Consider the following 22854-nt stretch of genomic DNA (forward strand, 5'->3'; position numbering starts at 1 on the left):
AAAAGAGTATTAAGGACTGGAGAAAAAGAATATCACTCATCACAAATGATATAGTATTGTATGTAAAAATCTAAGCAAATCTATAAATAATTAGAATTAATAAGTGTGGTCCAGTGAGGTTCCTTAATGCAAGACAAATATACAAAATCAAGTCCATTTCCATGTATCAGAAAGAAAATGTTTGACTACATTTATAATAGAAATTAGTAAGTTACAGAAAATACAAATATACATCTAAATAAATACTTAGATTCAAAAACTTAGCATTGGGCTGGGGATACAGCTCAATAGTACAGTGCCTGCTTGGCAAGCAGGAGGTTCTGAGTTCAATTTCCAGTACCTTCTCCAAAAAACCCTCAACATTCGCTAATGTGATAATGCACATCTATTATCCCAGCACTCTGGAAGGCTAAAGCTGGAAAATTACAAATTCAGCTCAGCCTAGGCAACTTAGCCACTTAATGAGATCCTATCTCAAAATACAAAAAATAAAATAAAATACCAAAGAGCTGGGAATGTAGCTCAGTGCAAAGGTCCTGGGTTCCATTCTAGTACTACAAAACAAAACAAAGATGACCTTATCAATCCAATGCAATCACAATCAAAATCTCAAGAATTTTTTTGTAAAATCTAAAAAGCTGATTGTATACTGTAAATAAAAAAGAAAAAGAAAATCCAAGCTATTCTGGGAAAAGATCATAATGGCAGGTCTGGCAACTGCAAACACCCAGAGTCATCCAAAACTACATTAGGTAAAATGGTCTGTAATCTCTGGAAGTATGAATACAACAATTAATCAACACAGCACCCAGAAACCATTTTAGCCACAGACAGACTTTTTTTGGTAAAGCTACACTGCAGAAAAATCAGTCCTTTGACTGTCTTTTCAAATTATGATATTAGGACAAATGGATATGGGATTGGGTTGTGAAACTTAACCTTACCTTAATCATAGGCACACATCAAAAAATTGATTTCAGGTGACTGACTATATACAAGGTGTACCCAAATTATATAATGATTGGTTACAATTTTAAATTTTATTACAGGGCTGGGGGTTGAGCTCAGAGGCGTAAGCACCTGCCTGGCAAGTGTGAGGTCATGGGTTCAATCTCTGTATACCACACACACACAAAATTATTATAGTAAAAGATACATTGTCTAAACTCCCCTCAAAATATCCTCCCCCATTTCAAACGTAATTATTCCATAATCCTAGACGCTTTCTGAAGCAACTCTGGAAGTCCTCTTTGGTGAGCATCTGTATGAGATGTGATCAAAAATACAGTGACTGATGCTGCTGAGTGCCATCCAGCAAAAAGGAAGGCTCATAAAACACTGCAGTGGAGCTTCCCCCACCTTACTGCCCAGATCTGGTACTGTGTGATTCCTGGCTCTTCCCCGAAGTCAAAGTGACTTTGAAAGTAATTCTTTAATTGACTCAGTACATCAAGAAAGCTACAATACCCACAAGAGCATACCTACAACAAACAAAAGCAAAAACTCTAAAATAAAGTAATACAAGAGAATATCTTCACACCAATGAACAGGGAAAGAAGTGATTAACTGTACTACATAGAACATCCATTTATCAAAACACAATTTTTTTTTTTTTTAAGACAAGGTCTCACCATACAGTCTGGCTGGTCTTGGCTGGTCCCTACGTAGCCCAGGCCGGCCTCAAACTCACCACAGTCTTTCTGCTTCGGCCTCCCAAGTGCTAGGATTATCGGCATGGGCCACCATGCCCAACAAGAAAAGCTTTTCTAAAATGTAAAGGCAATTCACAACTGGAGAAGACATAATAGTAACTCACAGCTCATATTTAGAATATATAAAGAAGGACCAGGGATTTAGCTCAGTGGCATAAGCGCCTGCCTAGCAAACATGAGGTTGTGAGTTCAATCCCCAGTAAAAAAAAAAAAAAAAAAAAAAAAAAAGAATATGTAAAGAACTCCAATAAATCAGTAAGAGAAGCCATTTCAATAAAAAGAGGCAACAGATGAGGACTCTATAAAAAAGGACGTCTAAATAACTGACATGAAACATACCCAATCTCATAAGCAATCAGGAATGTGTAAATTAAAGCTGCAATAAAATACTGTAGTACTAAAAATCCATAAATTACACAAATTAATAAAAAATAACCTTGGAAAAGAGTTTGACATTACCTATAAAATTAAAGAACACATATACTCTATGACTCAGAACTCTCTCCACAGATACATGTGCCCAACAGTAATGAGGGAAAATATTTATTCACACCATCCCTTGGGAGATCCAAGCTGTAAATGATCCAAATTTCCACCAATAATGGAATGAATGAATAGAATGAATGAATAAATCATGCCAGAATAATGCATGGCAGTGAATTATATAATGCACATGTAGATAAGTCACACACAATGTAGATAAACCTCACAGAAACAACACTTAGCAAAAGAAGCCAGACACAAAATACATATAATTTATATTAAAAGTTAATAATAGCCAAAACTAAATTACAGTGCATAGGGAGGCATGCTTAAGTAGTAAATGTATAAAGAAAATGAGAAGGCTGGGCTATAGCTCAGGGGCAGAGAGCTTGTCTAGCATGCACAAGGCCCTGGGTTCAATCCCCAAGAATAACAAAAAAAGCCAAGAAGGTAAATACATGAAACCATAACAGTAGCCTTCAGAGGAAAGGTAATATACAATGGTTGCCAGGGGACACAAGAGGGTACAAAAGCAGTTTCTGCAGTATTGCAGATCTTCTCTTTCTTTCATTTTTGAGTGGGGGCATTTCCAAGACGTGGCTTCAGAATGAAGTTTAGGCTAGTCTTAAACTCACTATGTATTGTAGGCCACACTGCCCTCCAACTCCTGGCAATCCTCCTGCCTCAGTCTCTCAAATGCTGGGATTACAGCATGTACCATCATGCTCGCAACTTTGTATTTCCTGATCCAATTACACAGTTGTTCTCTTTATTTACTTATATTATTTTATTTTGGGTTTATTTGTTTTAAAATGAAAAAAGAATAAAAATGATCATACAGAATTTCAAAAAAAATAATAGGAGAATAACAATGATTAATACATCACATATTGCTATCTTCAAAGTAGTTCAGATTATAAGACATAGCATGAAAAAAAATGATTGAACAACGACAGCACAAACTGTTCTTTTTGATGAACTAACAGAGATTAGTAGTATAGTTATCTATCTTGTATATACACACACACACACAAGAATCCTTTCCCTTTTTTTTTTTTCTCCTTTCCCTTATTCCAGTTGTTCTTTCCTTTTGAGCAACTTCTTTCCCTTTCCTTTTCACAATATTTATTGTACATTTTCAGTTTTTTACACTAGGGAGACAATACAATAGTTACATATGTGAGCTTGACTTATTTCACTTCCAAGTACGGTCTCAAAGCCTTAATTTACCCTTCTTGTTTGTTTGTGACAGGGTCTTTGTAATTCAGGCTGGCCTTGAACTCACCATGATCTTCCTGCCTCAGCCTCCAAGTGCTGGGATTACAGGAATACACCACTATACCTAGCAATTGCTCTCTTTAGATAAATCTTTTAGCTGTTTATTCTTGTTTCAAGCACTTTTCTTGATTTGTTGTATTTCGTACCACAATAAAAAGGAATAAAAGACTCAAGGAATAGGTTTTAACATGATTAGATAACAGATAAAGCTAGAGAAAGATAAAAGGCCAGAGGAGGTGGTACACACCTATAATCAAAGCTACTTGGGAACTAGGGGTTTAACTCGGCGGCATAAGCACCTGCCTTGCAGGTACGCGGTCATGAGTTCAGTCCCTGGTACCAATAAAAAGAAAAAAGCTACTTGGGAGGCTGAGGCAAAAGAATGCAAATTTGAGCTCCGCTTGGGCAATTTTGTAACACTCTGCCTTAAAATAAAAAATAAAAAGGGCTGAATATGTAGCTCAAGGCTGTCTAAGTTCAATTCCCCCACTAATGGGGAATGGACTATAAAAGTGGCCTGAAGAAACTGAAGAATGATCTAGAGAGACTAAGGACACATTAATTTAAGAAAAAATTACCAAACACTAAGGATAGCCTGAAAAGTGTAGAACACATACAATTAAAGAGCAAGAAAAAGGAAAATAAACAGGATAAAGGCAAACTTCAAAGAAAAATTTTTAATTGATAAAAGGCATCAATCCTCATATCCAGATCTCTCTCTTAAGCTAAGCTGGAAATGAAGGGAAAAAAACAACATCTAGACAGCACGTGACTCTTCAGAACTACAAACGCAAAAGAAGAGTTTAAAAAGAGATACAAAAATGTTACCAAAACAAAAAAATTGTATTACCTACAAAAAAAATCAATATATCAACAATTGTCTTCAACAGCAAAAATGCAATGGAATACTGTCTGGAGTACGTTAACTTGATACGCCGGGTCTTTTTTTTTTTTTTTTTTTTTTGTACCGGGGACTGAACTCTCGGCCTCGTACTTGCCAGGCAGGTCTTTTTTCTTTATTCCCAGTACTGGAGATCAAACCCTGAGATGCTCTACAACTGAGCTACATCTCCAGCCCTTTTAATTTTTTAACCCTGAAACAGAGTCTCACTAAATTATCCAGGCTGCCCTCCAACTTGCAATCTTCCTACCTCAGCCTCCCAAATAGCTAGGATTACAGAGGTACAACCCTATACAGGGTAACAAGCTAAAATGTTATACCCAGAAAACTATTTTTTAATACTAAAAGCAAAATGAAGACATGTTTAGAACAATAAAAATAGTTGTTCTCACTGGCCATCAAGAATCGAATTTCTGGCCAGGTGTGGTGTGTTGCACCCCTTTAATCCCAACACTCGGAAGGCTGAGGCAGGAGGATCATTACAAATTTAGACTAGCCTGGGCTACAAAGTGAGCTCAAGGCCAGTCTGAACTTCACAGCAAGACCTGTCTCAAAAAGACAAAAATAAAGTAAAATAAATGAACTTCTGAAAGAGGAACGATGGGGTACCCAAAGGGGATAATGTAGAAGGAGAAAGGCAGGTGAGAAAGCGTGGAAAGGAAGGTGGATGTGATCAGTGCAGGTCATATACATGGAAACATCACAATAACACCCATTCACCTGCACAGGTAATATGTATTAATCAAGGAAAAAATAAACGTCTAAACATGACCTTCTGAAAATTATCCCAAAAAGTCTGACATACAAGGAAACACAGGAGAAGAAAATAAACTTTTTGGTAGATCTAAAAAAATATCAAACAAAATAAGAACAAAAGCAGTCATGACCAAATACACACACAAAGGTGAACAAAAGAAACAGGGAAAAAGGAACGGCGGGATACAGCAAGTGTGGATGACTTGTTCATGATGCTTTTCTGTGACAGCAACCAAGGGAAAGCAATCCTACCTGAAGGGAGATGTGGCATCCAGCAATCAATGTATAGCAAAAGACAGGATGAAATGAGCTCTGAACCAGCTGCCAACTTAACTTACCTGTGCCTCTGTAATCACACTTAGAATTCATTAAGTCAGTTACCATTACTACCCACTTCAGACTATCCTGTTGTCACTGAAGTTACACTCCACGTATTTGGAATAATTTGTGTTTGAAAATGTGAATTTTCCTAATCTATTAAAGCTTATCATTTATATCCTAATGTTGTCTTCTATTGTTGCTGATATAATTATTATAGAATAGTCTAAAAGCACTCAATCTTCCTTGATGGTCCAAGGCATTTATATAAGCAAACACTACTATTGCTGATACAAAGAAATACCCATATGCTGGTGTGCACCTATAACCTGAGAGGCTGAGGCAGGAGGATTGAAAGTTTGAGATGCCCGGGCAACTCAGCTAGACTCTATATCAAAACTTAAAAACTGGGGATGTAACTCAGTTCAAAGCCTTAGGTTCAATTTCCAGTAGGAGAAAAAGAAACAAAAACCAAACAAAAATCTCAGGAGCTATAAAGGCTTTTCTTTTGGTCATCACTGCTGGCACCCAGCAGCCTCTCCTGCCAACCTGTGATTCAGTGGCAGCCATACTGCCTCAGACCTCAGTTCATTACGTTTCCTGGATCATGGCTCTATGCTACATAGCCAGAAGGCGTATCAGGGAATCCTGGCAAAGTGCTACACTGAGTTAATAAAAGATGACAACTAAGAACTATTTATATTTTTAATCTCTATGAATCTCACTCAGTGACAGATTTACTTTTTTTTTCTCCAGTTTTTTGAAGCAGGGTCATGCTATACAGTTCAGGCTGGCCTTGAATTCACTGTGTATCCCAGGCTGGGCTTAAGCTCACAGCAATCTTCCTGCCTCAGCCTCTTGAGTGCTGGCCTCACAGGCATATGCCATCCCATCTGGTGGATTTACCACATTATCCTCATCCTGACTATGTAACAACTCCCTAAAAGTGACAGCTATTAGAAAAATTAACCAGATGGTTTAGAAACCCCTGAGCTCAAATGCTGGTTATTAGCTCTATAACCTGGAATACATGACTACACCTTTTTAAACCTCTGTATCCTACTTGGGAGGTGAAACATCCTGTAATATTAGGAGTACTGGGAAAATGAAACAAGCTGACACGAGCAGCTCAGCACAGTACATGGCTTAACTTACAAATTCACTTAAAGGTTCACTTATCTTTTTAAATCCTAAATCCAATAATAATTCCAAACTTAAATAGGACTTCCTAACTAACTTCCCTATAAGAAGGCTTTTGAAATATTAGCAGTAGTTAATAATGAATAAGCATTTACTAAGTGTTAAAACTGTGCGGAAACCTTTACAGGGATTATCCCCTTGACTCCTCAGAGAAGCCAGGCGGCTGGGAACATCACATCCCTATTACACAGAAGCACTCTGCCTCTCAGCGAGGCTGAGGAGTGCACTGCACCAAATCACAGGGACGCGGTGAAGACGGACACACACAGGTTCCTTTCACGCTGTGACAGAACACTCCCTTCTCCTGAGAAGGGCAGCAGCTTCTCTGGTTAAAACTTACTTACAAACAAGTTGAGAACAGGCTAATTCACCTTTCATCTAGTTTCTACTGACCATCTAATGCTAAAAACAGAGTTTTTTGTTGCTGTTGCTTCGTTTTGTTTTAATTTCTGCATTTTAACTTACCCACTCACAGTCCATTCCCAGTACTGGAAAATCTTCTAACTCACTCCAGAGCAAGGGCTGGATTTGATCCCATTCCGCCTCCTGAGACACTGTCACCACCTGTGCCTGGAGAATCCTTTCCTCCCACGAGGGTCTGGGGACACCAGAGGGCAGCTGATCCTCTTCTGGAGGGGACTGCACCGTCCCGCCTGGCACCTGCTGTGGCGGTGGCTGCTCCTGGGTCACAGGGTGCTTCCTCCGGCGCTGGATGCCTCTCCACAGGACCAGCCCCCCCACAGCCACACCCAGCAGGGTGGTCACTGTCAAAGCCATCAGGTTCTGTCTAGACATGTTCAACTTTTTACTGCTTAGGAAAACATGTCACTAATCCCACAACCTGCAAAACAAATGGCAAAAATATATTTATATACAGAATATAAAGGTATACATGAACAAGTTTTCCCCTAGAAAGTTCCACCTCTAACCCCTGTACTTACAAACTAAAATATCTGCTACAAATTTCCACATGAAACAGTAATATTTTAATTATTTTTTCATCTTTTTTAGTTTTTTACTCTATCTCTCCCTTCAGCCTTGCCCAAGACTCTCTTAACGATATCAATCAGAATAGGGTACACTCTTAATTAGGATTATTAGCAAATGAATTGTTTAGTTAAGGGTTCTTCTTCAAAGTGTTTGCACTTTAAAAACTTTAAGCTCCTACCAATTGAAAGAAATCTTTACTTCTCAGTTAACACTTTACTTGTCAAGTCAAGCATCAGTAAGCGGGTGGGAAGGTGGTTCTGCTCTTCCAGAAGGGAGGGAGACGGGCCTTCCTCTTGCTCCTGAAGCCGCAGTGGTTCTCCATAGAAACCGACTCAGTTACTGCAGGGTCAGGCAGCGCAGCACAGGAGGGGCAGGGATTGGAGAAGCAAAAGAAAAGAACGGCACTTAGAGATTCAAGATGCCCAGAAGGAGGTTTCATCTGAAATATCTACAGGGCCAGGCAGGTTAACAATAAAAAAAGCGCATCACAAAACAGTTCCTTTTGTGTTTTGTTACTGGTGGCTTTCACTGAGTATCTTTGGTTTTACCCACTTTTTTTTTTGTTTGTTTGTTTTGTTTTTTTGTGGTTTTTGTTTTTATCGGTACCAGGGATCGAACTCACAACTGACTGCCTGCTTGCAAGGTAGGCGCTTATGCTACTGAGCTAAATCCCCAGGCCCGGTTTTACCCATTTTTGAGAGACACATTGTAGCCATTACACTGCTACGTGAGTATGCCATACTATGCCAGTGCTATTTTAAAAACTTCACAATCACGTGATAATAAATGGTAAATGGCCTTCACATCAGAAGGACTTGGGCAGCAACCACTTGGCACAAGCCACGTGGCAAGCTGGTCCTGCGCAGTTAGATACTGAGGCTTATTCAGGACTTGAGCATCCGAATTTCACAGAAAATGCCGCCTCTCTGAAATGCTAGCAACAATGTGTGGCTTCTTTAACTACTGTGTCAGTGCAACAAAAGCAGGGCTACCTGTGTTCTGCAAGCTGGGTTGCCCTGTCTGTGGGTGCTGGTCTGAAATCTAAACTGCCCGAAGACAGCACTTGCCTAAGGCCACATCTCTGACTCCGGGTTCCCACTGAATATGCACTGTTTCGATCCTGTTCTTAATGTTTCACAACCCTGAATGATAGCATGTCTACAGATATTAGAACTGAAAAACAGAATCACAGTAATTACTACAATAAGAATAAAATATGTGAATAGCTATACTGTTTTTAAAAATTTACTCTATACACTGCACTAGGTACTTCATATGTATTTTCTCCTGTGCTTTTATTGAAGACAAAATTAAGGAATGACTTAAGGAAATTAAGTAGTCTTTGTAAGAGGAGGAAAAAGAGTGGAAGAGGAAGAGGAAGAGGAAGAAGGCAAAAAGGGAGAAGAAAAGGAATCATCAGGCACCAGAAATGGAAGAGGGAACCCACAGTAAGTGAGCATGAAACTGGGCAGAGAGCAGAATTCACAGCAGCCCCACCACTGGGCTCTATCATCAGCCTAGGAACAGAAGTCTAGGCTATATGCTCAGGACACCCTGGGGCCCAGCCAAGTGCTGCCCTGTCTATGAGCAGGGATTAGAAAGTGTTCACCTACTACGGTCCAGGTAAAGGGCCTTCCCAGGATGGAAGTGTTGTAACAGAGACCCTCAGGGTAGTACAGACCCTCAAGTCTGCAGACTGCAGGTACAAGTGCACATTCACATTATCCTTACAAAAAGAAACTAAATTAAAACTGGTTCAGAATTGGTGGACTCTTGCTGGAACTGGGCAGAGCCCACAGTAGCAGTGTTATATGTGGTACCCAAATTACTAGCACGCAGGAAACACACAGGACTTCCATAGAAGGCAAATCCCTAGATAAGGGCTCAAAGATAAAGTAAAAACCTAACAAAACTCCAATCCCAGTAATAGTTCATAGAGCCAAACAAAACTTTCCATACCTGCCTCTAAGAGATAGGAGGAAATATCTCTTCAGGAAAATATTCAGAGACATTAAGGAAAACAATCACTTAAACACCGAGCAGGAAACGAAAAATAAGAAGAAATTCTGGGTATTAAAAATGTTTTTCAAAGTTCTTTAAAAACTCACTACTCAATAGACAGGTTGAACAGTTGATCAGACACATACAGAGTGAGTTACTCAAGATAAATCTGTGGTTACTGTCACTTTCGTGTGTCTGAAACACCATGCTTGTTGCCACTCCTGTCTTGTACGTCTTCAGTTAACACCTAATTTAATGGGAAGTTGGTAAAATCCAACCTGCATGTGCTCATGACTTGGGTGGAGAATCCAGGGGATAAAACTGCTGGCAGCTATGTCGCCAATGCAAAAACAAATAGGCTACATGGACACGAAATGCCCCTCAAGGAGAGTGATATTGCTGGGCATGAGAGATCTGGGCCAATGCTTCTGTAGGAAATGGAGCTGCAAGAAATTCAGGATAGAATTTGGAGTCTGGAGTTATAACAAAGTTCCAGAAGAACAGAATATGACTGTATTTGAATAAGTTTGTATTTTGGTGCACGAAATAAATAAGTAAATATAGATTCTTATATACAAAAAACCAAGATGTTCCCTGAAAATAAGCCCTACTGCAACTTTTGGAGCAAAAATTAATACATGATCCAGTCTTATTTGGGGGGAAATGCAGTATTAGGCAACTACAAATCAAAGCCACAATAAGACACCACTTCACAACCATTAGGATGGGTCTCACAAAAATTAAAAAAAGAAACACATGATAATTAAGTGCTGGCAAAAATTAGAACATCCATGCACTGTCAGTAGGAATGTCATATAGTGCAGCTGCTCTGGAAGACAGTCTGGCAGTTCCTCAAAAGGTTAAATACACATTTGTCATACAATTCTACAAGCCCACTCTCAGTTATGTATCCAAGGGAAATGAAAATATGCCCACCAGGCATGGAGGTGCATGTCCACAATCCCAGCACTCAGGAGGCTGAGGCAGGAGGATCCATGTGAGTTTGAAGCCAACCTGTGCTACAAAGTGAGTTCAAGGCCAGCTTGAGCTGCATAGTGAGATCCTGCCTTAAAAAAAAAAAAAAATTTAAAAACAAGATTTGATAAAACTCAGTGGTAAAGCACCCCTGAGTTCAGTCCCTAGTACAAAATAAGTAATAGTTCACAGAGGCATTACTAATACAATGCTTTTCCTAAAGTGGAAACAAGGCAAATATCCATTAGCCGATAGAAGGATACATAAAACGTAGCATATGTTATGCATTGCACTGTGTTCCCCAAGATAAGTTGAAGTTCTAACCCCAGTGCCTGTTTCCTATGAATATGACCTCATTCACACTTAGAAACACGGCCTTTACAGGTGCAATAAAGATGAGCTCACACTAAGGTGAGGTGGCCCCTAATCCAGTGTGACTGGCATCCTCTAGGAAGAGGAGGGAGACACAGCACATGACACACAGGCAAGAGGCCATGTGAAGACAGAGGCACAGAATGGGTTTATGCAACTTCAAGCCAAGGAACATCAAGGACTGCCAACAACCCCCAGAACTAGGGAGAGCCAAGAAGGACTCTCCCCCAGAGCCTAAAGTTAGCATAGTCCTACAAAGGCCTCTACTGCAAGCTCCAGCCCCCGAACTGCGAGAAAATAGATTTCTATTGTTTTAAGCCATCTGGTTTGTTACTTTGTTACTGAAGCTCTAGAACACGAAAACACCACAGGATGAAATTTTATTCAGCAATAAAATGGAATGATATAGTAGATGCTGCAGCAAGCACAAACTTGAAAACCTTGTTAAATCAAAAAAGCCAATCAGAAAACACCACAATTTATACAAACATCCAGATCTATGAAGACAGGAGGATGAGTGGCTGCCCAGGCTGGGCCGTTAGGGGAGATGAGAATGACCAGTAACCACTAATGGGTATGGGATTTTGAGAGGTAATAAAAATGCTCCAAAATTAGATTGTGGCGATGGTGGCACAACTCTAAGAATCTACTAAAAATTACTGAATTGCACATTATGAATAATGAATTGTAAGATATATGAATTACATCTGAATAAACCACAAAAAAATATTCTGACAAACTGATTAAAAATAATCTGAAGGGAGTTTAGCTCAGCGGCATAAGCGCCTGCCTTGTAAGCAGGCAGTCGTGAGTTCGATCCCAGGTACTGATAAAAAGGAAAAAGACAAAAAAAAAATCTGAGCTGGGTATAGTAACATACACCTATAATCCCAGTACTCAGGAGGCTGAGGCAAGAGGATCACTGCAAATTCAAGGTGACCTACGCTATACGGTGAGTTCAAGGCCAGCCTGAACTACATAGAAAGGCCATGTCTCAAAATATCCAAAAATTTTTTTAGAAAAATATTCTGGAAAGCCAAGAATAGCCAAAAATATTGTTTTTAAAGTAAAGGAATATGGGGCTGGGGATTTAGCTCAGCGGCATAAGCGCCTGCCTTGCAAGCAGGCAGTCGTGAGTTCGCTCCCTGGTACCGATAAAAAATAAAAAAGACCAAAAAAAAAAAAAAAACCCCATAAAATAAAGGAATATGTAAGCTGAAAAAAGCATATGACTTTCAACAAAATAATGACATAGGAATATTTGCCCTACTAAATTGAAAGGATAAAATAGTCTACCTAGGATGTTTGGTACTGAAGTTCAGCAAAATAAATAATTAGGCCACAGAACAGAAGAAAGCCCAGAAACACATCCACGTATGTGAGAAACTAGTACATAATAAATGTAGCATTTCAAATTAATGGCACTAGAGCCAGATGTGACAATACACACCTATGATCCCAGCATTCAGGAGCTGAGGCAGGAGGTCAGCAGTTGAACACTAGTCTGGGCTACATAGTGAGTTCAAGACCAATCTGAACTGCATGGCAAGACTCAAAAATAAAAATAAAAAAAAACAAATAATTTATTGGGAAAGATACACCTGAGAAAACTCTGTTCTGCTTTAGAGTAGAGTGAACTATTTCAACCTCAGCACGGCTGCCATTTCAGACTGGAAAATTTCTGTGCTGTGTGGCACTGTGCTGTGCACTGCAGGATGGCAAACAGCATCTCTGGCTTCCATTCAGCAGATGCCAACAGTGGCATGCCCCAGCTGGACAACCAAAAGAGTGTCTTCGAGACCTGCCAAATGGCCCCTGCGGGACCAAACCTCTCCCACTTGAGAACTACTGGGTAGGGAATGATAGCCATAAAATACAAACACAAACAGAAAAGCCTGATAAATGGAAACATAAAATGTACAATGTTGTTTCAACAAAGATGCCATCAGGGTTAAAAATAAGCAATAACTTTAAAGAATACTAAGTGAGAGAATGGTGGCGTAAGCCTATAGTCCCAACTACTCAGGAAGAGGATTTAGGACTTAAAGTGACCTTCTCTCAAAGTGAAAAAGAGGAGGCTGTTGTGGTAAATCCCTATAGGGAAGATCGCAGTGAGTTTGTAGCCAGCCTGAGCTACAAAGTGAGTTCAAGGCCAGACTTAACTGCATTGTGAGACTGTCTCATAAAGACAAAACAAACAAACAAACAAACAAAAATAGACTAGAGATGTAGCTCAGTGTGAAGGCCCTGGATCCAATCTCCAGTACTGCAGAAGACTGGGGAGTGCACTGGGGGTGCACAAATATAGCTCCGTGAGAAAGCACCCGGCTAGCATGAGCAAGGCCCTAGGTTCAATCCCCAACACCACAAAAAAATAAAAATTAAAGAAAAAGGATCTACAATTGAACAACCCTTCAATCCCACTAGTAATGAGGGGAATACACACTAAAATAATGACAAGTCATTTTCCATCCCTAAGACTGGCAAAAATAAAAAAGTCCAATGCAGACCAAATGTCTAAAAAAGCCTACGGTAAAATAAACACTATAATACACTATTGGCAGGCAGTTCAGCAACATTAAATGTCCACAATTCCACCTACAGGAATAATTCCACCTACAGGGACAATTCCACCCACAATCCTTGAGAAATACTCATGTGGGCACACTGACATATAGAAGGATGCTCTCCACATATTATAAGCGGCGGAAAACTGCTCATAATTGGAAACAATTATAGATTTCCCCATTCTATGAAATGTTACCATACTACAGATCTTACTGAGCAAGTAAAATAGGTTGGTCTCCATATATTGATGAAGAAAATAGTTCCTGACCCATTTCTAAGCGAAGTTACAGGATATGTATAATATGCCATATTTGTGACCTGTGCACTATAAAACATTAATATGAAATCTTACATACATCTCACATGTACACATTTGTCAATAAGTGTAAAGAAATAGAAAAACAAAACTCGGACTACTATTAGTTCTTATAAGACAGAGATGGAAAAACTATGTACCAAAAAGGATCTTTCTAGTTTAAAGAAAGATGTTTTTACAAAACAATAAGCAAGGAACTACTACTAAAACAGATATTTTAAAATATATTTTTAAAACACAATTTGGCTAACTATAACCATTTCTCTCTCCATTAAATCTCTTTTATCTAATTTTATTTAATTTAGATGATTACCAAAACCTTTTAGGGCGGGAGAGGTGCCTCTGCCTTGGAGCCTCTAGGAATGCCGAACCTATGACACGCGTGCCACAGAAGGCTGTTTCTATCATTGAAAGCGCTAAAAGGTTCGCCATCACTTCAAGCATATTCATAGACCCTGAATTTAACCCCTGTACCACAAAAATAAAAAATAAAACCCCCATAAATTTTCGGTTGTGATTCCTTATATAAAATATACAAGTAGTTTTGTATTTTCAATGAGTGGGCACATAAAGGAGTTTAAGCATAAAGGCTTGGCTTTATTTTAATAAGCAGGTGTCACTTTGTAATGAATAAGGGTTAAGAGTCTTGTCTCGATGTATCCCACGAATGTGAAACACCAGAATTGGCATCGCGCAAAGCCCAGGCCGCGAATGCGGCCGGAAAGGTAACTGGGTCGGGGTGGTCCCACGCTGGAGGGCAGGGGACCGAACCGCCGCCGAGGATGCCCCGGGTGCTGGGGCCGGGCCCTGAGTGCCTGCTGATTGGATCCAAGGCGGCCCGAGGGTTCGGCAGACGCTCCCAGACCCGGGATACGGAGGCCAAACAGGGCGGCCCGGGAGGGCGTGGGGACCACAGGCCGGAACGAAGACCCACTGCGAACCGGTCACCGCGCCCGCCCAGCTGTGGGCGCCGGGGACAAGGAGGCCGCGCCCGAGGGCGGGGACAGGGGCAGGACCAATTCGTTTGTGAACTGCCGGATCCCAGCAATCTGTTGCCCACGCACACTTTGGTATCCCCACATCGAAACCCTTCTCTAGAAACGCCATCTGCCCCGCGCATGATCTCTGTGAATTAGCCGCCTGCCCGGAGCTTCGCTTACCTGCAGCTTCGACCCGGCCCGAACACCTGCGGCGCTCACTCTGAAAAGCTGGAACCTCCGCGACCGCCTGCGCGTCCCCACACGGATCCACTAGAGTCGTAACTACTTCCGGTCCGGCGGTAGCCGGGGAGGACAGAGCCCCGTCTGTAGGGTGCATGCGGGAGGCGCCATCTTGTACGGAAGCTTCTGGGGCAACTGATACCTTCCCAGCTATTCCACTGCTGGACAAAGGACCTTTTAAAGTTGGAAGGCTTGACATCTCTTCAGGAAAACGGTGTTTTTGTTTCCACGATGGCATTTTTGTTTTTTCCGTTTAGTTTTGAAAGAAGATGTTTATAAAACCCTCCAAAATACAGTGTAAGGCATCTAGTTTTCATCTATTACCTTGGGTAGTGTTTCTCTACTGCATTCATTTTCTTAATAATTAAATGACAGTAAATAAAATGATTAACTGTTTAGATCATACATTCTTCATTTGCAGCGCATATTATCCTATAATCTTTAATAGTTTATGCCATATTTTGTAACAGTACGGTACCTCCTGTTTATACATTAAATCATTCAGTATTTCTTAGCAAGTGTTGTTTGTGAGGCAACTGCTGTGTGCTTTATGCTGTTCCTTTGTCAACAAAAGGAGACAGCCTTGTTGTGTACAACAAAAGGAGAAATGAGATGTACCTAAACAATATAATGGCCAGGTATGGTGGCTCTTTGTGATCCCAATCCTTGGGTGTTGAGGCAGAGAATTACCCTGCGTTTGAGGCCAGCCTGACTCTGTCTCAAACAAAACAAACAAACAAACTATAAATATATGTGCTTGCTTAATATATTAGGAATTTTTATTTTATTTTAATTTTTTTGAGATAGAGTCTCGCTGTATTACCCATACTGATCTCCAATTTGTGATCATGCTGCCTCAGCCTCTCAAGTAACAGAGATTATAGACATATACACCTATGCCCGGCTCTCAGTGTGCTAGGAACTTTGTAAAACATTTTTAATTATTCAATGGCAGTTAATCCCCAAACAGCTCCATAAGGCTGTACTATTATTAGTACTACCATATGTGAAAAATGCCCTGCTGTTAGAAGCCAAGGTGTTCAGTATGCAGGAGTAACAACTGGAGAGGAGCCCTGAGGAAGCTCATGGACTGCTGACTATATCCTGTTTCTTGCTTGTTTTTGTTTTGTTTTTTGTTTAGGCGGCAAAGTCTCACTGTGTAGCCTAGTCTGGCCTCAGATCCTGAGTGCTGCAATTAGAGCATTCAGTACTCCTGCCTTGTATCCTATTTCTTAATTCATGCTGACAGGTGTGTTCATGTTGCAAACTGTGAGCTCTTTTTCTGGATACATCTTTGCCTCAATCAAAAATTTGTGTTTTAATTTATTTTTGTGGTACTGGGGATTGAATCCAGGGCCTTTGTAATGAGCTAAATCTCCAGCCATTTTCTGTCTTTTGTTTTTGTTTTGTTTTGTTTTGAGACAAGGTCTCTGTTGTGGTTGATACATTGTATCCACTTGAGAAGTTCAGAAGTTTAACTAAGAGACTCAGCAAGGATCAGGATGCTTACTTTGTAAATATCCTCATTCTGTGGAAGAGGAGGGCACAGAGATTTTGTGAGTGTTAGGTTTGCCTTGGGGGTTAAGGGAGTGGCCTGCATACATACATATATAAGGGAGGGATCTGTTGCTACAAGTTCAAGAAAAAAAAAAAAGGGAGGGAAAGAAGTTTGTGCTATGCCCTTTTTATTCTGGCTGCTTTTGCCCTGGGTTTAATCCCCACTACAGGAAAGGAAAAAAAAAAAAAAAGAATAAAAGTGAAAAGTGAAAAACTTACTAACTCAAGGGAGGGGCAATGAAAAGTCATAATAGCAAATCAAACTGTCCATAAAATAATAGAAGACAGAAATTAGATTAAAACCGATCCCTGAATCAAAGATCTAAATGTTAAAACAGCCACAATCTACTAGAAGATAAAATAGGTACAATTTTTGCAGACCATAAGCATAGGCAAGGACTTTCTGAACAAAATCCCAGTGGCACAAGGAAAAGTACCAATAATCAACAAATAGGATCACCCAAAATTTAAAGGCTCATGCACAGCAAAAGAATCAAGGAACACAGGAGACAGTCTGCAGAATGGGGTGAAGGGATAAGGAATCCCAAGGCTCAAGGGATCAGAGAGAGAGTGAATAAGGCCCTTACCTCTGGGTGAAAGGAGACAGCTACAGAACTGAGACTCTGGGGGTAGAAGTGTTGAGGGTGTTTGAGGAGTTGAGTTTAAGTCCTTTGTTGTGGAGTGTGTGTTACGTTACCAGGTCTCCTAACTGCCACAGGTAAGTTTCAAAAAAGATTTTTTTAATTATAAAAAGAAAAAAATACAACAGAATTTTGAAAAAAAGTATCTAGGGAAACATATGAAAGCTATTTAGGAAATATTCAAAGCATAGAGTCAATATACTTACTGACTGTATGTTCAAAATATAGGGAAGCTGACTCACTGACCAAGTCTTGACCTGCTGGCCCACCGATTGCTACAGAGCTTGTGGGTCAGAGTTCTATTGTTGTCCTTCTAACACTTCTGTTCCAGTAGATTCTTTGGAGTAGTCTCAACAGATATCAGATTCTGCATCCAGGTTTGCAAGAGGACAAGACAAGGGTTATCTGTGGGAGTGCTGGAGCTGGAGGGTAAAGGGTGGCCAGCGGACACCGAGGTCATAGAAGAAAGAGGGCAAAAAAGACTCTAGTTGCAGCTAATGGACTGAACCACGTACAACTACACTTCCTCCTGAAATCCCCCTAAGACAATGGTAAACACACATTAAAATACAGAGCTTCGAGGTCAAAAGATAGAAAAACAATTTGAGAACAAAGGCTATTTATTCAGGTGTATATAGTAAGGGGTCAACTACCATACTTCTACTAGGCAGGACTGAAGGCAGGCAGAGTGGGAACACTTTACAGTGAAAACAGGGAAGGGTCCAAAGGTCCAAGTACTCGGACTGGAGACCATTATCCGGACAAAGCTAGAGCTAGACTAACAAGCAGCTAGGCTTCTTATATAATTATTATCCACTATAATTGATAGCATTAGTTAGTTTCCTGTGATTGATTGTGAATTGGAAGTGGAGGCAAAATATAGGGAAGCTGACTCATTGACCAAGTCCTGACCTGCTGGCTGATTGCTGGAGAGCTCGTGGGTCAGGGCTCTATCGTCATACATGGTCTGGATATTTTCTGCTTAATACTTAGTCCCTCAGAGAACAGATCAAATCACTGACATTTTGAAAGCTGGGAAGCAGAAAGATACTGGGAACAGACTTAGGAAACTTTGTTATCTATCAAAGGCACAGCCAAGAGCAAGCCTGATCTGCCCCAGAGACCATCAAAGGCTCAAGAATTGGCAACATAGGGAACCTCAGAAGCAGAGGGACCAAAGGTGGGACTAAAATCAGGATAACTGATTGTGTCAGAACAAAGTTACAACAAGTTTCAGTGTAGATTTTTTGACTTTCATTTGTGATTCATGAATTGCGGCAGCCTCTGTGCTACAGAATAGAATAAGAATTCCCACTGGGCCATACCAGAACAGTAGATTTTGTAAAGTAAGAACAGAATCCAGAAAAAATAGAAAAAACTTGATTGGTTAACAGTTATGAGGGCTACAGCAAAGAGGATTTTCTTATTGTACTGTCTCAGAATGAGATCTCTTTTTAGGAGAAACTGAACTATTTGGGGAATCTATCTACACCCTGGAAGCCTCAGTGTGGTTATATGGGATAACTGAGTGACTCTATTTTAATTTGGTCTTGTCTTTAGAAGCCTTGTCTAATCATGACTTCCATGCAAATAGGAAATGAATATGAACTGTACAGTGAAAACAGGAAAGGGTCCAAAGGTCCAAATATTCTGATTGGAGACCATTATCCAGAGAATATTCCTGCGATTGATTGTGCTACAATATTCATTTCTTTCTTTCTTTCTTTTTTTTTTTTTTTTTTTTTTTTTTTTTTGTCTTTTTGAGACAGGGTCTCTATGCAGTTCAGGCTGGCCTTGAGCTCACTTTGTAGCTCAGACTGGTTTCGAACTCGAAACAATCCTCCTGCCTCAGCCTCCCAAGTGCTGGGATTACAGGCGTGAGCCACCATGCCTGGTTTACAATATTCATTTCATATTTGCATGGAAGTCATGATTTCTCCTCTTTTTAAAAAGTATTTTTCCAAAAAAATGTTTTTCTTTAATAAGTCTAATTCAGCTACTTGTATTTGGTAGAGATATTTTATAGTAAAAGAAAGAGTTAAAAAGTTAGATTAGATAGAAAAAAGTATTCTGTAAAAATCACTACACTTTTAAAGGTGAATAAATGATTGGTTTCTTAGAAACCTTAATCTTATCAGTTTATTAGAAATTTAGCTAGACAGGTGTGGTAGCCCATCCTGTAATCCCAGCACTGAGGAGGTTTAGGCAGGAAGATCATCACAAATTCAAAACTAGAGCTGTAGTGAGACCCTGTCTCAACAAAAACAAACACCAGACACACAAAAAAAGAAATTTGTATATGTATTTTATCAGAAATTCTAATTTCTTCCTAGAAGGAAGCTTCTAATTACAGCATACAAAAAGACTACTTCTTAATTTGGGTTTAAAATTTTTTTGCTTCTTTTACAAGATGATGACTTCCTAATCTCCAGTCCAAAATTATATCTCTAAATACCTACTGTGCCAGTGCTGCTAAAAATAGGAAAAGAAAGTCATCCTACAAAAATGTTGCGGGAACTAAAGATGGCGCTTAGTGACATAAGTGCTTTACATACTGGCATGAAGTTTTATCTAATTGAGGACTAATAAAAAAAAATTGTACACAGTGTGGTGCATATATATATGGTTAGGGCTGGGGATATAGCTCAGTGGCACAGTGCCTGCCTGACAAGCACAAGGTCTTCAGTTTGATTCTAGTACCAAAAAAAAAAAAAAAAAAAAAAAAAAAAAAAAATTAAATATCATTCAGCCTTAAAAAGGAATAAAATTCTGACATGCCATGTGCTATAATATGGATGAACTTTGAAAATATTATGCTAAGTGAGATAAACCAGACACAAAAGGACAAATACTGTATGATTCTACTTATATGAGTTATCCTAAATAGTAAAGTTCATAGACACTGAAAGTAGAATAGTGATTACTGGGGATAGCATTGGGGTAGGATGGGGAATTAGTGCTGTAGGTACAGAATTTTAAGCTAGGATAATGAAAAAAATTCAGAAATGGTGGTGATTGTTCAACACTATGAATGTACTTGATGACACTGACCTATACACTTGAAATTATTAAAATTAAAAAATCTATGACTGCCCTCTCACAATTAAAAATGTTAAAATGGAACTGTAATGTGTCTCACTTTGCTATAGTTTGTATAGTTTGGTTCTGGAATGTCCCCCAAAGACCCACATGTAAAAGACCTGGACAGCAACTTTGTGCTATTGGAAGGAAAGTGCTGAAGCCCTTACGGAGTGGGAGCTCTGGAAAGGAAGTTAGATCATGGAGGATTGAGCTTGAAGGGAGTATTGGAGCCCCTCTGCCTCCCCTCTCCTCCCACCCCCTTCCTGTTCCTGACCACTGTGAAATGAATAACCTGCTTCTGCCATGAGCTTCCTGCAGTGATTTACTGCCTCACCATAGACCCAAAGGCAACAACAAAAAAAAAGGCATTTAGGGTCAAATGACAAATGACCCTAAACTGAAACCTCTAAAACCATGAGCCAAAAGAGAATCCTTCCACCTTTTAATTTATCTCAGGTATTTCATCATAGTGTTGAAAAGAGGACACACTCACAAACACACATTTATCTTTTTACTTTTTGCACAAAGATATTTTCTACCAGTTTTTTTTTTTCAGTTACAATCTGGTCCGTCAGGAGACTACACACTGAATTGTGCTGTGTTAGATTCCAAGCTTCTTAAACTAAATTTATCAACCCCAGCAGGACTCTCCTCATGTTACAAAGAAGCTCCTCCCTATTCTACATAAATTGAGCCTCTCTCCACTATTCATTTAGTAACTAAATCCAGAATCCAGTGAAATGTCCTAAATCATCTTCTCATTTATTTGTTTGTATTTTGAACAATGATTGTCAAACTATGCTGATTATATTAAAAAAAAAAAAAAAACTGTTCCTAAACTTCAAACCCACCCTTTACTCTGCGCGGTGAGCTGAAACTGGATCTCTGCAGTCCACATTTTTTCTCTGCTGGCTGGCTCTCTGTCAGCTTCCACCAACACTGGGAGATCAGAAGGCAGAGTGAAGGGAGAAAAGACTCGCTCCTTCCTGTTTGCTTCCTGTTTCTTTAACTATCACCCAGGCAACAGCTCCTCTTGCCAGCAGCAGCAGTTGGTTCCAGCTTGGGACTTCTCTGCACACTCTCGGAGCAAGCCTCATCACATTCCTCAGAAGTATGGGCATCATCAGTCAGCAACTCTCCTCCAAGGTCTGAGTCACAACACAAGGGACGTCTTCTGAGACACCAAGGTGCCAGTGTAAACCAGATCTCATGTTCTCCTCTGGGCCAGGCTCCAAGGCTGCTAAGTGTTTGGTCCCAGTAATCGCACCCTCAGTAGCTTATTACCCCATCTACTTCTTGTAGTCACTATCTCTTTGTTCTGCTTTTCTTTTTTAGTTTCTAGAACCTGTGACATGTCCAACAACTCTCTATAGTAATTTCCTCAGTTAAGATATCTTCATGCTTGAGGCCCTGGGTTCACTGCCCAATGCTAAAAACAAACAAAGCACTTCCTTAAACCACTAAAAATAGAATTGCTGTATTATCTAGCAATTTACCCCTGAGTATATACCCAAAAGAATTGAAAGTATATGTTACATGCATTATGAAAATTTTAAAAGATAATTGAAAACACTGTCCCAAAGATATATTTGTATGCCCCCATGTATAGCAGCCCTCCGGATAATAGCAAAATCCCAGAAGTAGCCTATTTACAGACAGATGAATCAATAGCAAAACTTACGTTTCTGACATATGCTTATAACATAGATAAAAATTGAAGATGTTCTGCTAAGCAAAATAAACCAGTGACAAAAATACAAATACAAAACAATTCTACAGTATTTTATATGACGCAGTAAAAGTAGTCAGAATCATAGAGAGGGTGGTTGCCAGGAACTTGGGAATGACAGTAAGACAGTAATAACAGTAAGAAGTCATTGTTCAGTGGGTTTAGAATGTTTCACAAGATGAAAGTTATGAAGATGACAGTAATGATGTTTGCACATTATGAAAGTATTTCGTGCTACAGAACTGTGCACTTTCAAATGGTTAACGTGGTAAATTTCATGTTATGCTACTTTACCACAATAAAATTTTCTTTATTTAAAAAGATAACTGCTGTGGCTTCTGTTTCTTTATTGAACTGTAGTACAGAAAATGGTCCTAGGAGTAGTTCCAAGAAATAGAGACTTTCAGACTTCAAGTGGATTTAGTCATATCTTTAACCTCAAATACAGGACTGTGTGTGAGGCCCTGAGTTCAATTTTTAATACCATAAAAAGAAAAAAAGGGATTTCATATGCAATGTAGAACAACACTTCTTGGGCAATAGGATGCAAGGGCATCAGAAATAAGCAATTTATAAATTGTGGTGTATAATGTTAAAGTACCTACTAAAATAAATACTTTGGAGCCACACTTGATTACTTGAGAGTGATAGTACCTACAATTGTAGGCTAGAGGTGTCTTTCTTTGCATGCACTGAAGAAAGAAATGAAAAGTTTGAGTTATCAAACATTCAGTTCAACTCGCAGTCAGAGGGCAA

At 39.6% G+C, this 22854-nt stretch overlaps 1 protein-coding gene across 4 annotated transcripts in view; it reads right to left on the reverse strand.

Moving 5' to 3' along the window:
- Exd2 (exonuclease 3'-5' domain containing 2) overlaps window positions 1–15190 on the reverse strand; it is a 54375-nt gene extending 39185 nt beyond the window's left edge. The window contains exons 1-4 of one of the 4 annotated variants that reach the window (XM_063241069.1): window positions 15031–15185; window positions 10576–10706; window positions 7856–7977; window positions 7114–7489 (exon numbers count right to left, since the gene is read on the reverse strand). In XM_063241069.1, coding sequence (XP_063097139.1) covers window positions 7114–7443 — 330 coding nt within the window. In that variant the 5' untranslated portion in view covers window positions 7444–7489; window positions 7856–7977; window positions 10576–10706; window positions 15031–15185. Of the gene's footprint in view, window positions 1–7113; window positions 7490–7816; window positions 7978–10575; window positions 10707–15030 lie in introns of all 4 variants that reach the window. The other 3 variants (XM_063241068.1, XM_005004785.4, XM_003472377.5) reach the window with 3 other exon arrangements.
- Window positions 15191–22854: the final 7664 nt, after the last annotated feature.

This window comes from Cavia porcellus, unplaced genomic scaffold (assembly GCF_034190915.1).
Source record: "Cavia porcellus strain 051 isolate PalLab524CR breed Dunkin Hartley unplaced genomic scaffold, mCavPor4.1 scaffold_31, whole genome shotgun sequence".
Classification (NCBI taxonomy): domain Eukaryota; kingdom Metazoa; phylum Chordata; class Mammalia; order Rodentia; family Caviidae; genus Cavia; species Cavia porcellus.